The sequence below is a fragment of the Canis aureus genome, chromosome 13, assembly GCF_053574225.1.
Source record: "Canis aureus isolate CA01 chromosome 13, VMU_Caureus_v.1.0, whole genome shotgun sequence".
NCBI lineage: Eukaryota > Metazoa > Chordata > Mammalia > Carnivora > Canidae > Canis > Canis aureus.
Window position 1 is genome coordinate 50,397,942 of NC_135623.1, and position 14,225 is coordinate 50,412,166.

Genomic DNA, 14,225 nt, shown 5'->3' on the forward strand with positions numbered 1-14,225 from the left:
AAGCAATCTTGAGAAAGAACAAAGCTGATCATATCTCAATCCCAGATTTCAAGTTACGATACAAAGCTATAGTAATCAAAACAGCATTGTACTGGCACAAAACCAGGCATACAGATCAATGGAACAGATAGAGAGCTGAGAAATAAACCCACACTCATATGGCTAATCAATCTATGACAAAAGAGGCAAGAATATACAATAGGGTAAAGATAGTATCTTCAATAAATGGCTTTTGGAAAACTGGATGGCTACGTGAAAAAGAATAAATCTGGACCACTTTCTTACACCATCTACAAAAATAAACTCAAAATGGTTAAAGATTTAAATGTAAGACCTAGAACTGTAACTTCCCAAAAGAAAACATAGGCAGTAATCTCTCAGACAATTGGCCTCAGCAACATTTTTCTAGATATGTCTGTTCAGGCAAGGGAAACAAAAGCAAAAATAAAGGGGACATCCAAGTTGTCGTGAATGGCAAGATCTCATTCTTTTTGATGGATGGACCTAGAGGATATTATGCTAAGTGAAATAAGTCAGATATAGAATGAAAAATACCATACAACCTCACTTATAAATCTAATAATAAAATAAGTGCACAAACCAGAATATAAATACAGAGAATTGCTGATTGCCAGCGGGGAGGAGAGTGCTGAAAGAGGGGCAAAACAGGTGAAGGAGATTAAGAGGTACAACTTTCTAGTTATAAAATAAATCATGGACATTAAAGTAAAGCATAGGAAATGTAGTCAATAATATTGTAACACCATTGCACCGTGACAGGCGGAAACTACAACTTCTGAGTTGAGTATCGGATGATTATGGTGTACACCTGAAACTAACATAGCATTGTAGGTCAAAAATACTTCAATTTAAGAAAAAGGAAAGAAAAGGGATGAATTAACTAACTTCTCGTCACATTGTCCTCTCTTGGCTTCTACCCTTGATCTTCTGCTCTCCTGGTTTTCCACTAGTTCAGCAGCTACTTCTCCTCAGTGCGGTGTACTGATTCTTACTCCTGCTGCTCTGCCAGCTGTCTGTATCTTCAAGTGCCCTGAAGCTTTACTCTTTTTTTCTAAATACAATCTCTCCCTAGTGGAGGCTTAGAATACCATCAGTGTACAGACAACCCTGAAATTTGGGTCTCCAACCCAGACATTTCCCCAAAGCTCCAAGTTTCTCTACTCAATTGCTTAATAAACACCTCACTAGAATGCTGATCTCAAAACTAATGTGTCTGAATCATACCTTTTTTTTTCTTACCCAAACCCATTTATTTCCCCCACCTCACTTTCTCAACTTAGGGAATAACACCGAGTTATTCAATCAGACACCTAAGAGTCACTTTGAATCTTTCCTTTCCTTTAGTAAGTCATGATTTTTCCATCTCTAAAAATACATCCCAAAGCCATCATCTCTCTCCGTATCAATGACCATCAGCCTATTCCAAATCAATACCATGTGACACAAATTACTGTACTAGCCTTTCCCCCTCTGGTCTACACTATTACTCTTTTACCAATCATTCTCAGTGGCCATAGTGGATTTTTTAAAAAAACTCTGTATCAGATCATCTCACTTTCCTGCTTAACATTGCCAGTGGGACCCTGTACTTCAGATCCAAGCTGTACTTCAGATTCTACCAGAATTCATAATTTGGCCCATGTCTAATTATGTCTCCAACCTCATCTTCTTCCTCCACTTCTCCTCCTTACCCACCATCCTCTAGCTATACTAGACTTCTTTCTAAACCTCAAACATGCAAACCATTTAGCTCAGAGCAGCCTTTGAACTATTTCCTGTGTCAGCAAGGTTCTGATATCTTTGCACAATGTATTCTTCTTAATATTTATATCTCAGCACAAATTTAATTTTCCAAGAGAAGCCTTTCTTGGTCTATTTATTATATTGCTCTTTTATTTTCTCCAAACCACATATTGCTATTCAACTAGAAACTCAATGATCACAATTGTCAATTATGGTATGGACTTAAAAAAATTAAAATTTAGTGATTTTTTTTTAAGAAGAACAGAACTATGCTTCTCAAAATCAATTCATAAAAGCAATGCCTTGGTAAAAGATATGAATTAAATGGAAAATATTTTTTATTATATTTTTTTCTTTTTTTTTATTGGAGTTCAATTTGCCAACATATAGCATATCACCCAGTGCTCATCCCATCAAGTGCCCCCCTCAGTGCCTGTCATCCAGTCACTCCAAACCCCCGCCCACCTCCCTTTCCACTACCCCTTGTTCGTTTCCCAGAGTTGGGAGTCTCTCATGTTCTGTCACCCTCACTGCTATTTCCCACTCATCCTCTCTCCTTTCCCTTTTATTCCCTCTCACTATTTCTTATATTCCCCAAATGACTGAGACCATATGTTTGTCCTTCTCCGATTGACTTATTTCACTCAGCATAATATCCTCCAGTTCCATCCACATCGAAGCAAATGGTGGGTATTTGTCGTTTCTAATGGCTGAGTAATATTCCATTGTATACATAGACCACATCTTCTTTATCCTGAATGGAAAATATATCACAGATCAGATGTTCACAAAATACAGCCTCACTAAATCCTTATTTTTGTTGGCTTACAAGTATCGAAAGTGCATCAAACACAGAAGATATACCTATTTTTCCCCTAATGCTGTTTCCCAACATGATATGAATTTAGTGCTTATGAAATTAAAATGATTAAGTTATTATAATAAGACTCTGTTAATAATGCTAGCAGTCACACAAATCTGACCTTTAGCTTTTCCAGTCTCTTGGACAGAGACTGACAATTGTGCTGAATTGTGGAATTGTTTTGTGATGTGTCTTCAACTAAGCTGAATCTACTAAATACATTCCAACTTTAATCTGAGTGAAATATTGAATCAGTATTTCCAAAGACAGAAAAAATAATTTTGAAAGCTCTATACGACCTACCACATGTGGCAGGCAAGGAAATTTGTACCTCCAACAAACTTATTAACATTTTGAAAGTTTATTAAAAGACTTCCTTATAACACTTCTCACCTGAATTATTGCATGTCCTCCGAATGATTTCTTTAGCCTCTAACCTTGCTTCACTTCAATCCATCCTCTATATTTCTCAAATGTGAACAAACACTGATTGTTTTATTCTGCTACTTAAAATTTTTCAGGGCTCTGTACCATAAAGTATCAACTGTTTAACAAAGCCCTCCATGATCAGGCCTCTACTTAACTAGCTAGCTTCACCTATGCCACTTCCCTCTGTTTTAGTTTTACTTATAATTTTTGAATGAGCTATGTTTTGTCCAAGCTGTATACCTTTGCGTATACTGTTCCTCTTGCCTTTATGTCCTTACTCAGCCCTTTTCTTGTTCCGTGATGAAAGAGAAGCATCTCCATGAAGCCTTCCTTGATTAAGGCAGAATCAGTCACTTTCCCCCAGGCCACTACTGACCTGAGCCCATGGAACCTGACCGCCTGGAATCACAACATCATTGCCAAAATACTTCATCTTTCTCTACTACAGTTTTCTCATTTAGAAAATGATAAAAATAATAGTCCATACTGCATACACATGTAAAGTACTTAGAACAGGACCTGTAATTTAGTAAGCACTAAATAAAAGTCATGAATTATTATACTGTATAATAATGACTAGTTTAAAGCTGTAAGTCCTCCACTAGATTGTGAACTCCTTAATAGCAAGGATTCTGTCTTTTTTATCTTTTATTCTCTAACAACATTATAGACTTCAGCAACTATCTGCTGCCTGGAAATGAAAAATACCTGATTATGGAAGCAAAGGTTAAACAACCTTCTCATCTCATTAATAAAGCATAGTCATTCACTCTTTATATATAAAATGATAATCATTTAATGATAGTTGACTGACAGATCCAAAAGTGATAGAAGTACAATGTATGACACAACAGGCATGCAAAGCTGGTCCAACATTCCAAAATTAATTAATGTTATTCACCAGATCAACAGGCTAAAGAGGAAAAAATATACATATATGATCAATAGATCTAGAGAAAGCATCTGACAAAATCCAACACCCATTCAGTATGAAATCTATTAGCAAACTAATAATAAAAAGAAACTTCCTCAATTGTAAATATCCATGGAAAAAACCAACAGCTAACACCATATTTAATTGTGAGACCCTAAGAGCTCTCCCATTGAGACCAGGAATAAGAAGGAAGTCCCTCCTCACCACTCCCATGCAACATCATATTGGAAGTCTTACCTAATAGAGTAAGATAGTGAAAGGAAATAAAAGGTACAGATTGGGAAGGAAGAAATAAAAACAAATTCTACTCCTACAAATTCTACAGAATTTTACTCCTAAGTATTTACCTAGCTGCTGTCAGGAGGCCAGAGTCTCTTGCCACACAAACCTCTCCACAGGGTTCCTTGTTTCTTCACAAAATAGCAGTTGGCTTCCCCCCGTGAGTGATCAAAATGAGAACAAGGCAGTCACCCTGTCTTTTATCAATCTAGTCTCAGAAGTAACATACTATCACTTCTGCCAAAAGTCCCAGATACCAATCCCGACAGTGCAAGAGATCAACAGAAGGGTAAAAATACCAGGAGACAAGGAATCACTGGGACCATTTTGGAAGCTGGCTACCACAATCTAAATGTCCATTAACTGGTGAATAGAGAAACTATGGTATATCCATACAGTGGAATAGTAATCAGCAATAAAAAAGAACAAACTACTGACATATGTAACAACATGAAAAAAAAAAAATCACTGATACTAAGAGAAAAAGCCAGACCCAAAAAGCTATGTACAGTATGATGTATTATACTCTGGGAAAGGCATAACAAAGGAATACAAAACAGATCAAAGGTTGTCAGGAGGGCGCCTGGGTGGCTCAGTTAAGTGTCTGCCTTTGGCTTAGGTCATGATTGTAGGGTCTTGGAATCGAGTCCCATATTGGGCTCCCTGCTCAGTGGGGAGTCTGCTTCTCCCTCTGCCCCTTTCCCTGCTCACATGCTCTCTGTCTCTCTCTAATAAATACATAAATCTTAAAAAAAAAAAAAAAAAGTTGTTAGGAGATGAGAAGGAGGCAGAAGACTGACTACAAAGAGGCATGAAGAAATTTCTTTGGATAAAGGAAATATTCTATATTTGATTGTAATGGTGCTTATATGATCATATGCATTTGTTAAAATTCATAAAACTACATACCTAAAAAGGATAAGTTTTATTGCAAATAAATTAGATCTCAAAAATCACTTATAAAAGAAGAGAAATGAATCTTAAGGGGAAACAAGAAACTTGGTTGGGAATACTGCTACAGCAGTCTTAATGTGTAAATAACAAGATTCCAAATAAAAGTGACTATTAAACCAGTAACATGATAATAAAAGTTCCTCAAGCTAAAAAACTTTCTCTGAGCTTAAGTCTACAGATTGAAAGTGGCCATCAAATTATAAATTAGACAGATGAGAAAAGATACACGTGTATCGTGGCATATCCTGGCAAAAGTCTTGAACTTTAAGAATAGAAAAAGTTTAAATGCTTTCCAGAGAGAAAGAACAAGTCACTTAGAAAAAAAGGAGAGACAAGCATAGGCCTTCTTATTTGTAACAAAAAAGGAAATGGTGAAATAGCATCCATAAATTTTGAGAAAAGGACTGCCACTCAAAAATTCTATCCCAAACAAGAGTAAAATGAAGTTATCTAGGAATACACAATCACTCAAAAGAATGTATCATCCATTTATCCCATCTAGAGAAACAGCCAATAAAAAAGTGCTCACCAAATAACTAACTCATTTTACATATAGAGGAGGATAAAGAAGAGACCTTATAAAATATGCAGTTAAATTGAAATGGATATTAGTAAAGCAATTGGGAAGAAACATATAACAAGTGAAAACTCAAATTTATTTTAGAATAAAAATAAAGCATCTAAACAAAAAAGAAAATTAAAGTCAGTCCAGTGTACAAGGTAACTATAAGTAGTTATTATAAACGATGTTTTTGTTTTGTTTGGATTTACCTGGTTTGCAAGATGAGAGTGACCAAACAGCTTGTGACCCAATTTCCCGTACTGTTCCAGTCCTTTCCAACTGCTTAGGGTCAGCGCCAGGAGGTGTCTTATTTGGTGTGGTCATTTTTAAAATATACTATGTAGAAAACAAGAATATCCACATTATACTGGGATCTGCGCATCTTCTACAAAAGGTAAAAAATTAAATTTTAATAGTAAAAGGGTAGCACTTATATACCCTTAATATTAATCATCTATTTCTCAAATGCAGGTAACATAACTCAATCACTGTAATAAAAAAAAAAAATCTCGGGAATTCAGGGTTTTTTTCTAAAATATATTAAGACTTAACAAGACATGCAAAACAGTAGAATTTAGTAGCCAAAAGGGCATGGAATCAGGGTTTTAACTTCAGTCTCTCCTTTAACTAGCCTAGACTTTGGGCATGTCTGGTCTTTATTTCCTTACCTCTAATAGAGGTTGACTTGATCTAAAATTCTATAATACTACACAATTTTATACCTAAGAAAAAATTCTTTTTTAAAAAAGATTTTATTTTTAAGTAATCTCTACACCCAACGTGGGGCTCAAACTCACAACCCTGAGATCAAGAGCTGCACGTTCCACCAACTGAGCCAGCCAGGCTCCCCTCTGAGTAAAAATTCTAAATTCAAATGAATCTTTTTCTTCAGAAAAGTTAAATTGAAATATCCTTATTCCAAGAATATGTAAATGTTACTTTCCATTTTTTTATTTTGAACGTAAATTTACTTTGATAATTTATTTTTTTATTAAAGTATAATTAACATACAGTATTATATTAGTTTCAGGTATACAATATAATGATTCAACAATTCTACACATTTCTCAGTGCTCATCACAGTAAGTCTTTTTTTTAAGATTTTTGTTTTTTTAAGTAATGTCTACAGTCAACATGGGACTCAAACCCACAACCGCAAGATCAAGAATCCCATGTTCCATTGACTGAGCCAGCCAGGTGCCCCACAATAATTCTACTCTTAAACCCCTTTATCTGTTTCACCCACTTCCCCTCTAGTAACCACTAGTTTGTTCTCTATACTTAAGAGTCTGTTTTGTTTCTTAAATTCCATGTATGAGTAGGAAATCATATGGTAGTTGTCTTTCTCCACCAGACTTATTTCATTTAGCCTTATACCCTCTAGGTCCATCCATGTTGTTGCAAATGACAAGACCTCATTCTTTTTTATGGCTAATATTTCATCGTGTGTAGTGTGCACGTTGTATCTATCGGTGTGTATATACCATATCTTCCTTATCTATTCATATATTGATGGACATTTGTGTTGCTTCCGTATCTCGGCAATGGTAAATAATGCTGCAGTGAATATAGGAGTGCGTATATCTTTTTTAGTGTTTTTGTTTTCTTTGGGTAAATTACCCAGTAGTGGAATAACTGGATTATATGGTAATACTATTTTTAATTTTTTAAAGAGCCTCCTTACTGTTTTCCACAGTGGTTGCACCAATTTCCATTCTCCCCAGCAGTGCACCAGGGTTCCTTTTCCTCCAACACCATTGGTGACATATATTTCTTGTCTTTGATTCTAGCCATTCTGACAGGTATAACGCGATTATCTCACAACAGAAACATGAAAAAAATACTCAACATCACTAATTGTCGGGAGAAACGAAAACAAAACCACAATGATATTTTGGTCTGGTCTATATTTTAAACAATCCATTAAGTGGTACAGAGAAAAATCACCTCCCCACAAGTTGTCAAAAGTTCCATTTATATGACATAGAAGGTGTCGGGAAAATGGTTTCAAAGCACAGAAGTGAATAAATCCCAAAATTTACTTCATCTTTCACATCTCTTGTTAATTTTGGTAAATCTATGCAGACGTGAAAAAAACCCTCCAATTGGAAACAATATATAAAACAGCTTAGGTGCTGCAAAGTTACAGATACTGCACATGGTTATATACACTATTATACACTATTGTAAACCTGGCCCAGTAGTTCAGTATACCATCTCCTTGACACCTTTTAGATCTCAGATGTTTCGTAATCTCCTCCACACAGCACTCGATATTCATTAAATAATAGTAGAGCCACTAAACTGTAAAATTCAGAAAGGCCTGAGGCTTAAATGCCCAATTAGCAATTTACTGAATGAACAAATCAATGAATGAATAGGTACAGTCGTAAGCTAAAATATTTGCCTTCTGCTAGCTAAATAAAGGTCTAGGATGAGATAAGTAAACCTGTGACTACCATTACAAGCCGAATGTCAAACGGCTTATTACATCCTGCCGTCAAACGTTCCAAAACTCAAAAAAGGGGTTGTGGGGGAGCCCATGTCTACACTGGGGCACAATTCAACTACTCGACTTGGTACTGGACGCCACCAAGTGGTTAAAACACGAGGCTCGGAAAAGCCTGGGTTCCTGGCCACCCTCTTAAGAATGCGCTGCGGCCAAGGAGAGATCACCCGCCAACAGCAGTATTTGGACCAGACTCTGTTGGTCCTGTCTAATACCTCTTCTAGAAATGTTAGAAATGGCAATGGCTCTCCAGGGCCCCTAGACCGGGGGTGGAAAAGGGGATTGAGGATGGAGATGAGAACGCATCCGCTTACGCTAGAACCACTCTCAACATCAAGGGTGAAAAGCCCACGAACTTACAGCTTACAGACGCGGCTTGCCGCAACCCAGCTTTTTAGGATACCTTGCAGCTCCGCGCCACTCCCACTCAGCACTGCCCGGCTTTCCCAGAGACGTTCAATTGGAGTCGCAGCACAATGACGTCAGTTCTCGCCGTCTCCCCCGACCAACTCCAGGGCTCCGCCTGTCGCTCTCTGTCGCGCGCGCGCACTACGTCCCTAAGGCGTGCGCGAGGCGGCGGCTGAGCACCGCCATTTTGGCCGGTGGCCGTAGGAACACGCCGTGTGGGTAAGAAGTGAAAGGAAGAACTGATTTGGCCTCTGAGCTCCCCTTCGCGAGGGGATCGTTTTCTCCAGGTACGTGAATAGCCCGGGAGGGGTTGGCCGCTGGCCGAGGTGGCACACGATTTAAAGACCGTAGGGACGTTCTCGGAGAGTCCTTAGTGAGGCCTCCGGAGTCGGCGGCGGAGCACGCAGCGGCGCGTGGCAGCCGGCTCGGGAGGCACAGCTGGAATCGCCAGAGCGCGGGCGCCACCGAGGGCGTGGAGGCGCGTGGCTCGTCTCCTCCGGCTGACCTGGACCTCCGCCTCTTGCCTGCCACCCGCCAGGGGCTACCGGCATGGACTTAGATGCCATCTCAGAGATCCAGTCTCCGTCGTCTCCGCTCCCCCTTCACGGCGCTCTCGCCCGAGAGCTGAATCTTAACAGAGAAGGAAGGCAACTTGAGAACTTAAAGCATCTCTTTTCCTCCCGTCCTTACCCTGACCCAGTAAAATGGACATAGTGTCACACGTGCGTATTTGATTGTAGGAAGTCGTGGCCTTTCCTTCCACGGCTTCTGCTGTGATTATGGAATGAGTCATGGCATTTTGCCGCCATTAAGTCGAATCCTTATCCCGTCTTTACAGAAATGATGGGCAGTTGTCGGTCTGCTTTTCTTATAGAGCAGCGGGTATTCGGTTATCCCAATCTCCCAGTTCAACGCCTGTAAGCTTTTATAGCACTTAGCGCTTTCTTCTTAGTGACTTGTTTTCCCTACCTTTATATAAACTGCGTGAAATCAGGTGTGCAGCGGTTCATACCTTGTAGACACGATGGCCAAAGCTGATTACCACATCCCATAAACTACATAAGTCTGTTTTCTCTGTGTTCGTGGTAAAGTCCCTAAGAGAGAAATACTTGTCAAAACAACGGGGAAGGTTGTGAAGGGGGTTGTGTTGGTTTTGTGTCTTGTTTTGTTTTGTTTACTCCTCCACAGGGACTGCTAGCTAGACATTTATGATAGTGGGATTTCGTGTTGCATTTTTCAGAACATTTGTCTCGTATACTGAGAATATTCATACTGTATCAGCTACTTGACAGTAATGCTTTGTCAGTATCAACCAAGGAATCTTTATTTGTACCAAAAGGGTATTTTTTTTCGTGTTAAAAATCTTGTTATGCCTATTAAAAACATTTTCTTAGGAAGAACATTTAATACAATTTCTGAGGGGAAAAAAGAAAGCGGTATTAATTGGTGCCCCTTCTAAATGTCTTCAGTTTAAGACTCTGAAATGACGAGTTCTGCACCACTCCCCATTTACATGTTTTATAAGACTAATAACCTACAGTAACCATAGGTTGGAATGTTTTATGTGATATCAAGCATCATTTGTTCACAGCAGTCTTTTAAGTGCTTTCACATGGTGATATAATTTTGGTCTCAGACTGCAAATACTTTCTTTCCATAATGCCTCTCACTTCCTTTTTTTCCTCCCAGCTGGAAGAATGACAGTGAGGGTCATTGTTTGAATACCTGTTTTGAACACAGTTTGTTTTCAGATCTGAAATACCTTCGAATTCCTCTTTGTTTCTAAGACTCTCTTATTAAACTCCACTCCCCCCACCACCTCCACAACTTCACTGTGCTCTGTCATTGAAAAAGAAAGTAGGGATCCCTTCTCCTCAGTTCTTTTTTTTTTTTTTTTAAGATCTTATTTATTTATTCACGTGAGGCAGAGACACAGGCAGAGGGAAAAGCAGGCCCCTGCAGGGAGCCCAATTTGGGACTCCATGATTACATCCTGGGCCTAAGGGAAACGCTCAACCACTGAGACATCCACGCATCCCACCTCCTCCCCAATTCTTAAAAATTTGAAAATAATATATAAATTTAGTCAATAGTGTTCACACAAGTAACAGTTCCACAAAGAATCTATATTCTTTATTCTTAAATGCATTTTAATTTATTACTATTTCATATAAATCAGCTTATTTCTGGTATGGTTTTATTCTGTAAGTCATCTCTTTCAGTCACTTGGTTTTTGAAATGGTTTGAAATATCAGATAAAACACTTTAGTAGTTTGGCAGAAATCTTAGCAATTTTGTGTTAAAAGATTTGCCCTAAAAAGGACTTCATGACATTCATTCACCACGTAATTTGTATGGTGTCCAGCTTTATTTTAAAAGCTAATTAACTCTTCAGTTTTCAGGGAGTTGTCACTTAAAACGAAAGCTTTTTTGTAGCAATTCAGAAGTCATTTAATTTCTTGCTCATCTAGTCTATGAAAACTGGACCAATTTTTAAAGGTTTTAAGGGGGTAATGTGGATCTGTCAGTAACCGTAGTTCTGTTAATTACGTAAATAACTTAGTCTGCTTTTGGGTGATTTTTTTTTTCAGTATATACTTTAGTGGATAGCTGTCACTGTGAAGTATTGATAACTAAAATATTTCTGGTATCATAACATTTAAGAAAATTATATCTAAATTCATTTTCTCATTTGTTCAACAAATATTTGAGCTTTTATGATGTGCTGGGCACAAGTGTAACCACTGGGGTGAATAGACAAATCTTTGCCCTCATTATGGAGTATCTTTTACTTGGGGTGGGAAAAATTCTGTAGAGAAAAAGTATATAAATGCATGTATATACACACAATAAATATTACATAAACCATTTGTGCACATACATATGAAATATAAACTGCAATATAGTAGAAAGAGCCAAAGAGAAATATCAGGGGAAAAAAAGCAGTTTGGGTATATTTTTTGGTAGTATAACTAGAGAAGGCTTCCTGAGAAATAGACACTGAAGACTTGAAGTAGTGACCCTTGTAACTCACTAGGGTGCATAGCATTACAGGCAGAGGGAATAGAAAATGCCAATGCCCTGAAGCAAGAACATGCTAAGCAAGAACATATGCTAAGAACAAGGAGCCAGTGTGGCTAGAGCAGAATGAACTAGAGCTAAAGTAGTTAGAGATGAGATCGGAAACTAATAGAGGTTGATCAATACCTCATTAGTTATTTTAAGAACTTTGGCTTTTACTTTGAGTAGGGAAGCTATTGTAGGACTTTGAGTAGAGTGACATGATCTGGCTTACATTTACAAAGGATCATCCTGGCTTTTGTAGTAAGAAGGAACTGTCAAAAGTCAGATTAGAAAAAAGTTAAGAGTAAAGTAAAGAGACATGATAGGGAGCTATTAGAGTAACACAGATAAAGAATAATAGTGGCTTAGATCAGAGTGAGAAGTCAGATTCATGAAGATAAATTGGACAGAATTTGCTGTTGTGGCTTGTAAAAGATAACTTCAAGGGTTTTAGCTTGAGTGAGTGAAAGACTAGAATTGTCATTTAACAGAATTGGCAATGGGCAGTCTGGGTGGCTCAGCGGTTTAGTGCCGCCTTCGGCCCAGGGCCTGATCCTGGAGACCTGGGATTGAGTCCCACATCAGGCTCCCTGCATGGAGCTTGCTTCTCCATCTGCCTGTGTCTGTCTGTCTGTCTGTCTCTCTCTCTCTCTCTGTGTCTCATGAATAAATAAATAAAATCTTTAAAAAAAAAAATAACAGAATTGGCAAGACTGCTAGAGAAACAAATTTTGTTGAGAACTTTAGGAATTGAATTTGGGAGATGCGTACAGACCTCCAGGAAGAGATGTTGGATAGTCAGGTGGATATACAAGTTTAGAGTTAGGAGAGGTATCCTGAGTAGAGATAGAAATTTAGGAATTAACAGCATATAAGTAGGATTTAAAGCCAAGAGATCAGAAGACAATACCTTATGAATATAAGGTGAATTTTGATTATATAAGGTGAATATTTATGAATATTCATTCATAAAAATGAATATAGATCAAAAATGTGACTGAGTATTAGAGCACTCTCAACTTTTAGCCTAGAGGATGAGGTGAAGTAACCAAGAAAATAGGAGGAAAACCAGATTAGTGCTGTGTCCTAGAACCAAGTTAAGAAAGGGTTTCTATCTAGTAGGAAAAAGTCATAATTTGTGTCAGATACAATAGGTGTTCAAGTAAATTAAGAACTGTTAATTAACTATTTGTTTTACCCATGTATAGAGTAGCGATGACCTGATAAACTGTTTTGATGGAATCATGGGCATTGAAGTCTGAAATGGAGTCCAGAAAAAATACATACAAGTTTGGAACACTGTAGGCAACTCCTTCAAGTAGTCCTGTATAAAAGGAAAGAGAAATAAAGCAATGGGGAAAGATGGGGCCAGATAATAGAAAGTTTGAATGCTAATAGGAACGAGTTATTGGCAAGAATAATTGATGATGTGAAAGACAGGAGAGAGAATTGTTAGAACATTCCCCTTAGCAGATGTCTTTGAGTGTGCAAGTGGACTTCACTTTGGAAGTATAAGGGTTTGGTTGGCATAAGGGTTCACTTGAAATGACACTAGTCAGCATGGCTTCGCTTTTTTGTCTACGCATTTTCAGCTTTTTGAGTACAGGGGAAGAGTTGTATGTAACCAGGTTGTAGTTAAGGGTGTAAATCATTGACAAAGGAATTTTAGCTGGGGTACAGAGGGGTGTGAAGAGATAAGAGCTGACGGACAATGGAAATGTGGTAGAATCAAGAGATAATGATAGTTGGTTTAGAGAAGGGAGAAAGTCAAAGAGTTGTTGGGCTGTTGGGTATGACAGGGGTAAACTGAAAAATAGGAGTGGTAGTTGGAGAATGGGGTATTTGATGTGGAGGTTATAGAAGGATTGCAGTTATTGGTAATAACAAGATCAAAGATTTCCCCCCAAAGAATGAAGGGCTTAGGAGATTGAAAGAAAGGTCACTGGAGAAGAAAGCTTACTGGACTAAGAAGACAAGAAATATCAGTGAACATATTAAAATCAAGAGAAAGTGAAAGTTAGCCAAGGGCAGAAATCTTCAAATTGGGAGGGAGTGATTTGATGGTCAGTAAATGTCTAAAGCAGTTGGATGATCTGAGAGGCAATAGCTGACTTTAGTGAGGAGAGAGAGAGAGGAGATAGTCTGGGAGCAGCACTGAGGAGCAGGAACTCTTACCACTCTCCAAGCCTAATAGTATTTCAGGGTGTGAGAATGACAGAGGTCTGGAAGGGGAAGCAGTCGGTTAAAAAAAAAAAATCAGGGATCCCTGGGTGGTGCAGCGGTTTGGCGCCTGCCTTTGGCCCAGGGCGCGATCCTGGAGACCCAGGATCGAATCCCACGTCGGGCTCCCGGTGCATGGAGCCTGCTTCTCCCTCTGCCTGTGTCTCTGCCTCTCTCTCTCTCTCTCTCTCTCTCTCTCTCTCTCTCTGTGACTATCATAAATAAATAAAAAATTAAAAAA

The 14,225-nt window shown here is 38.4% G+C and overlaps 2 protein-coding genes across 16 annotated transcripts in view; one reads left to right on the top strand and one right to left on the bottom strand.

The window, feature by feature from the left end:
* Positions 1-9,112, bottom strand: part of ANAPC10 (anaphase promoting complex subunit 10) — a 279,601-nt gene extending 270,489 nt beyond the window's left edge. For 6 of the 13 annotated variants that reach the window (XR_013350913.1, XR_013350912.1, XR_013350911.1 and 3 more), the window contains exons 1-2: positions 8,654-9,109; positions 5,994-6,120 (exon numbers count right to left, since the gene is read on the bottom strand). Coding sequence is in view for 8 of the 13 variants with exons in the window: in XM_077846174.1 (XP_077702300.1) it covers positions 5,994-6,108 (115 nt within the window). In the remaining 5 variants the exon portion in view is untranslated. Of the gene's footprint in view, positions 1-5,993; positions 6,170-7,468; positions 7,602-8,653 lie in introns of all 13 variants that reach the window. The other 7 variants (XM_077846170.1, XM_077846173.1, XM_077846171.1 and 4 more) reach the window with 7 other exon arrangements.
* The window catches only part of ABCE1 (ATP binding cassette subfamily E member 1), a 31,703-nt gene continuing 26,304 nt past the window's right edge, over positions 8,827-14,225 (top strand). For 2 of the 3 annotated variants that reach the window (XM_077846163.1, XM_077846164.1), the window contains exon 1: positions 8,827-8,988. The gene's annotated coding sequence lies outside the window, so the exon portion shown is untranslated. Of the gene's footprint in view, positions 8,989-9,220; positions 9,424-14,225 lie in introns of those variants that run through there. The other variant, XM_077846165.1, reaches the window with a different exon arrangement.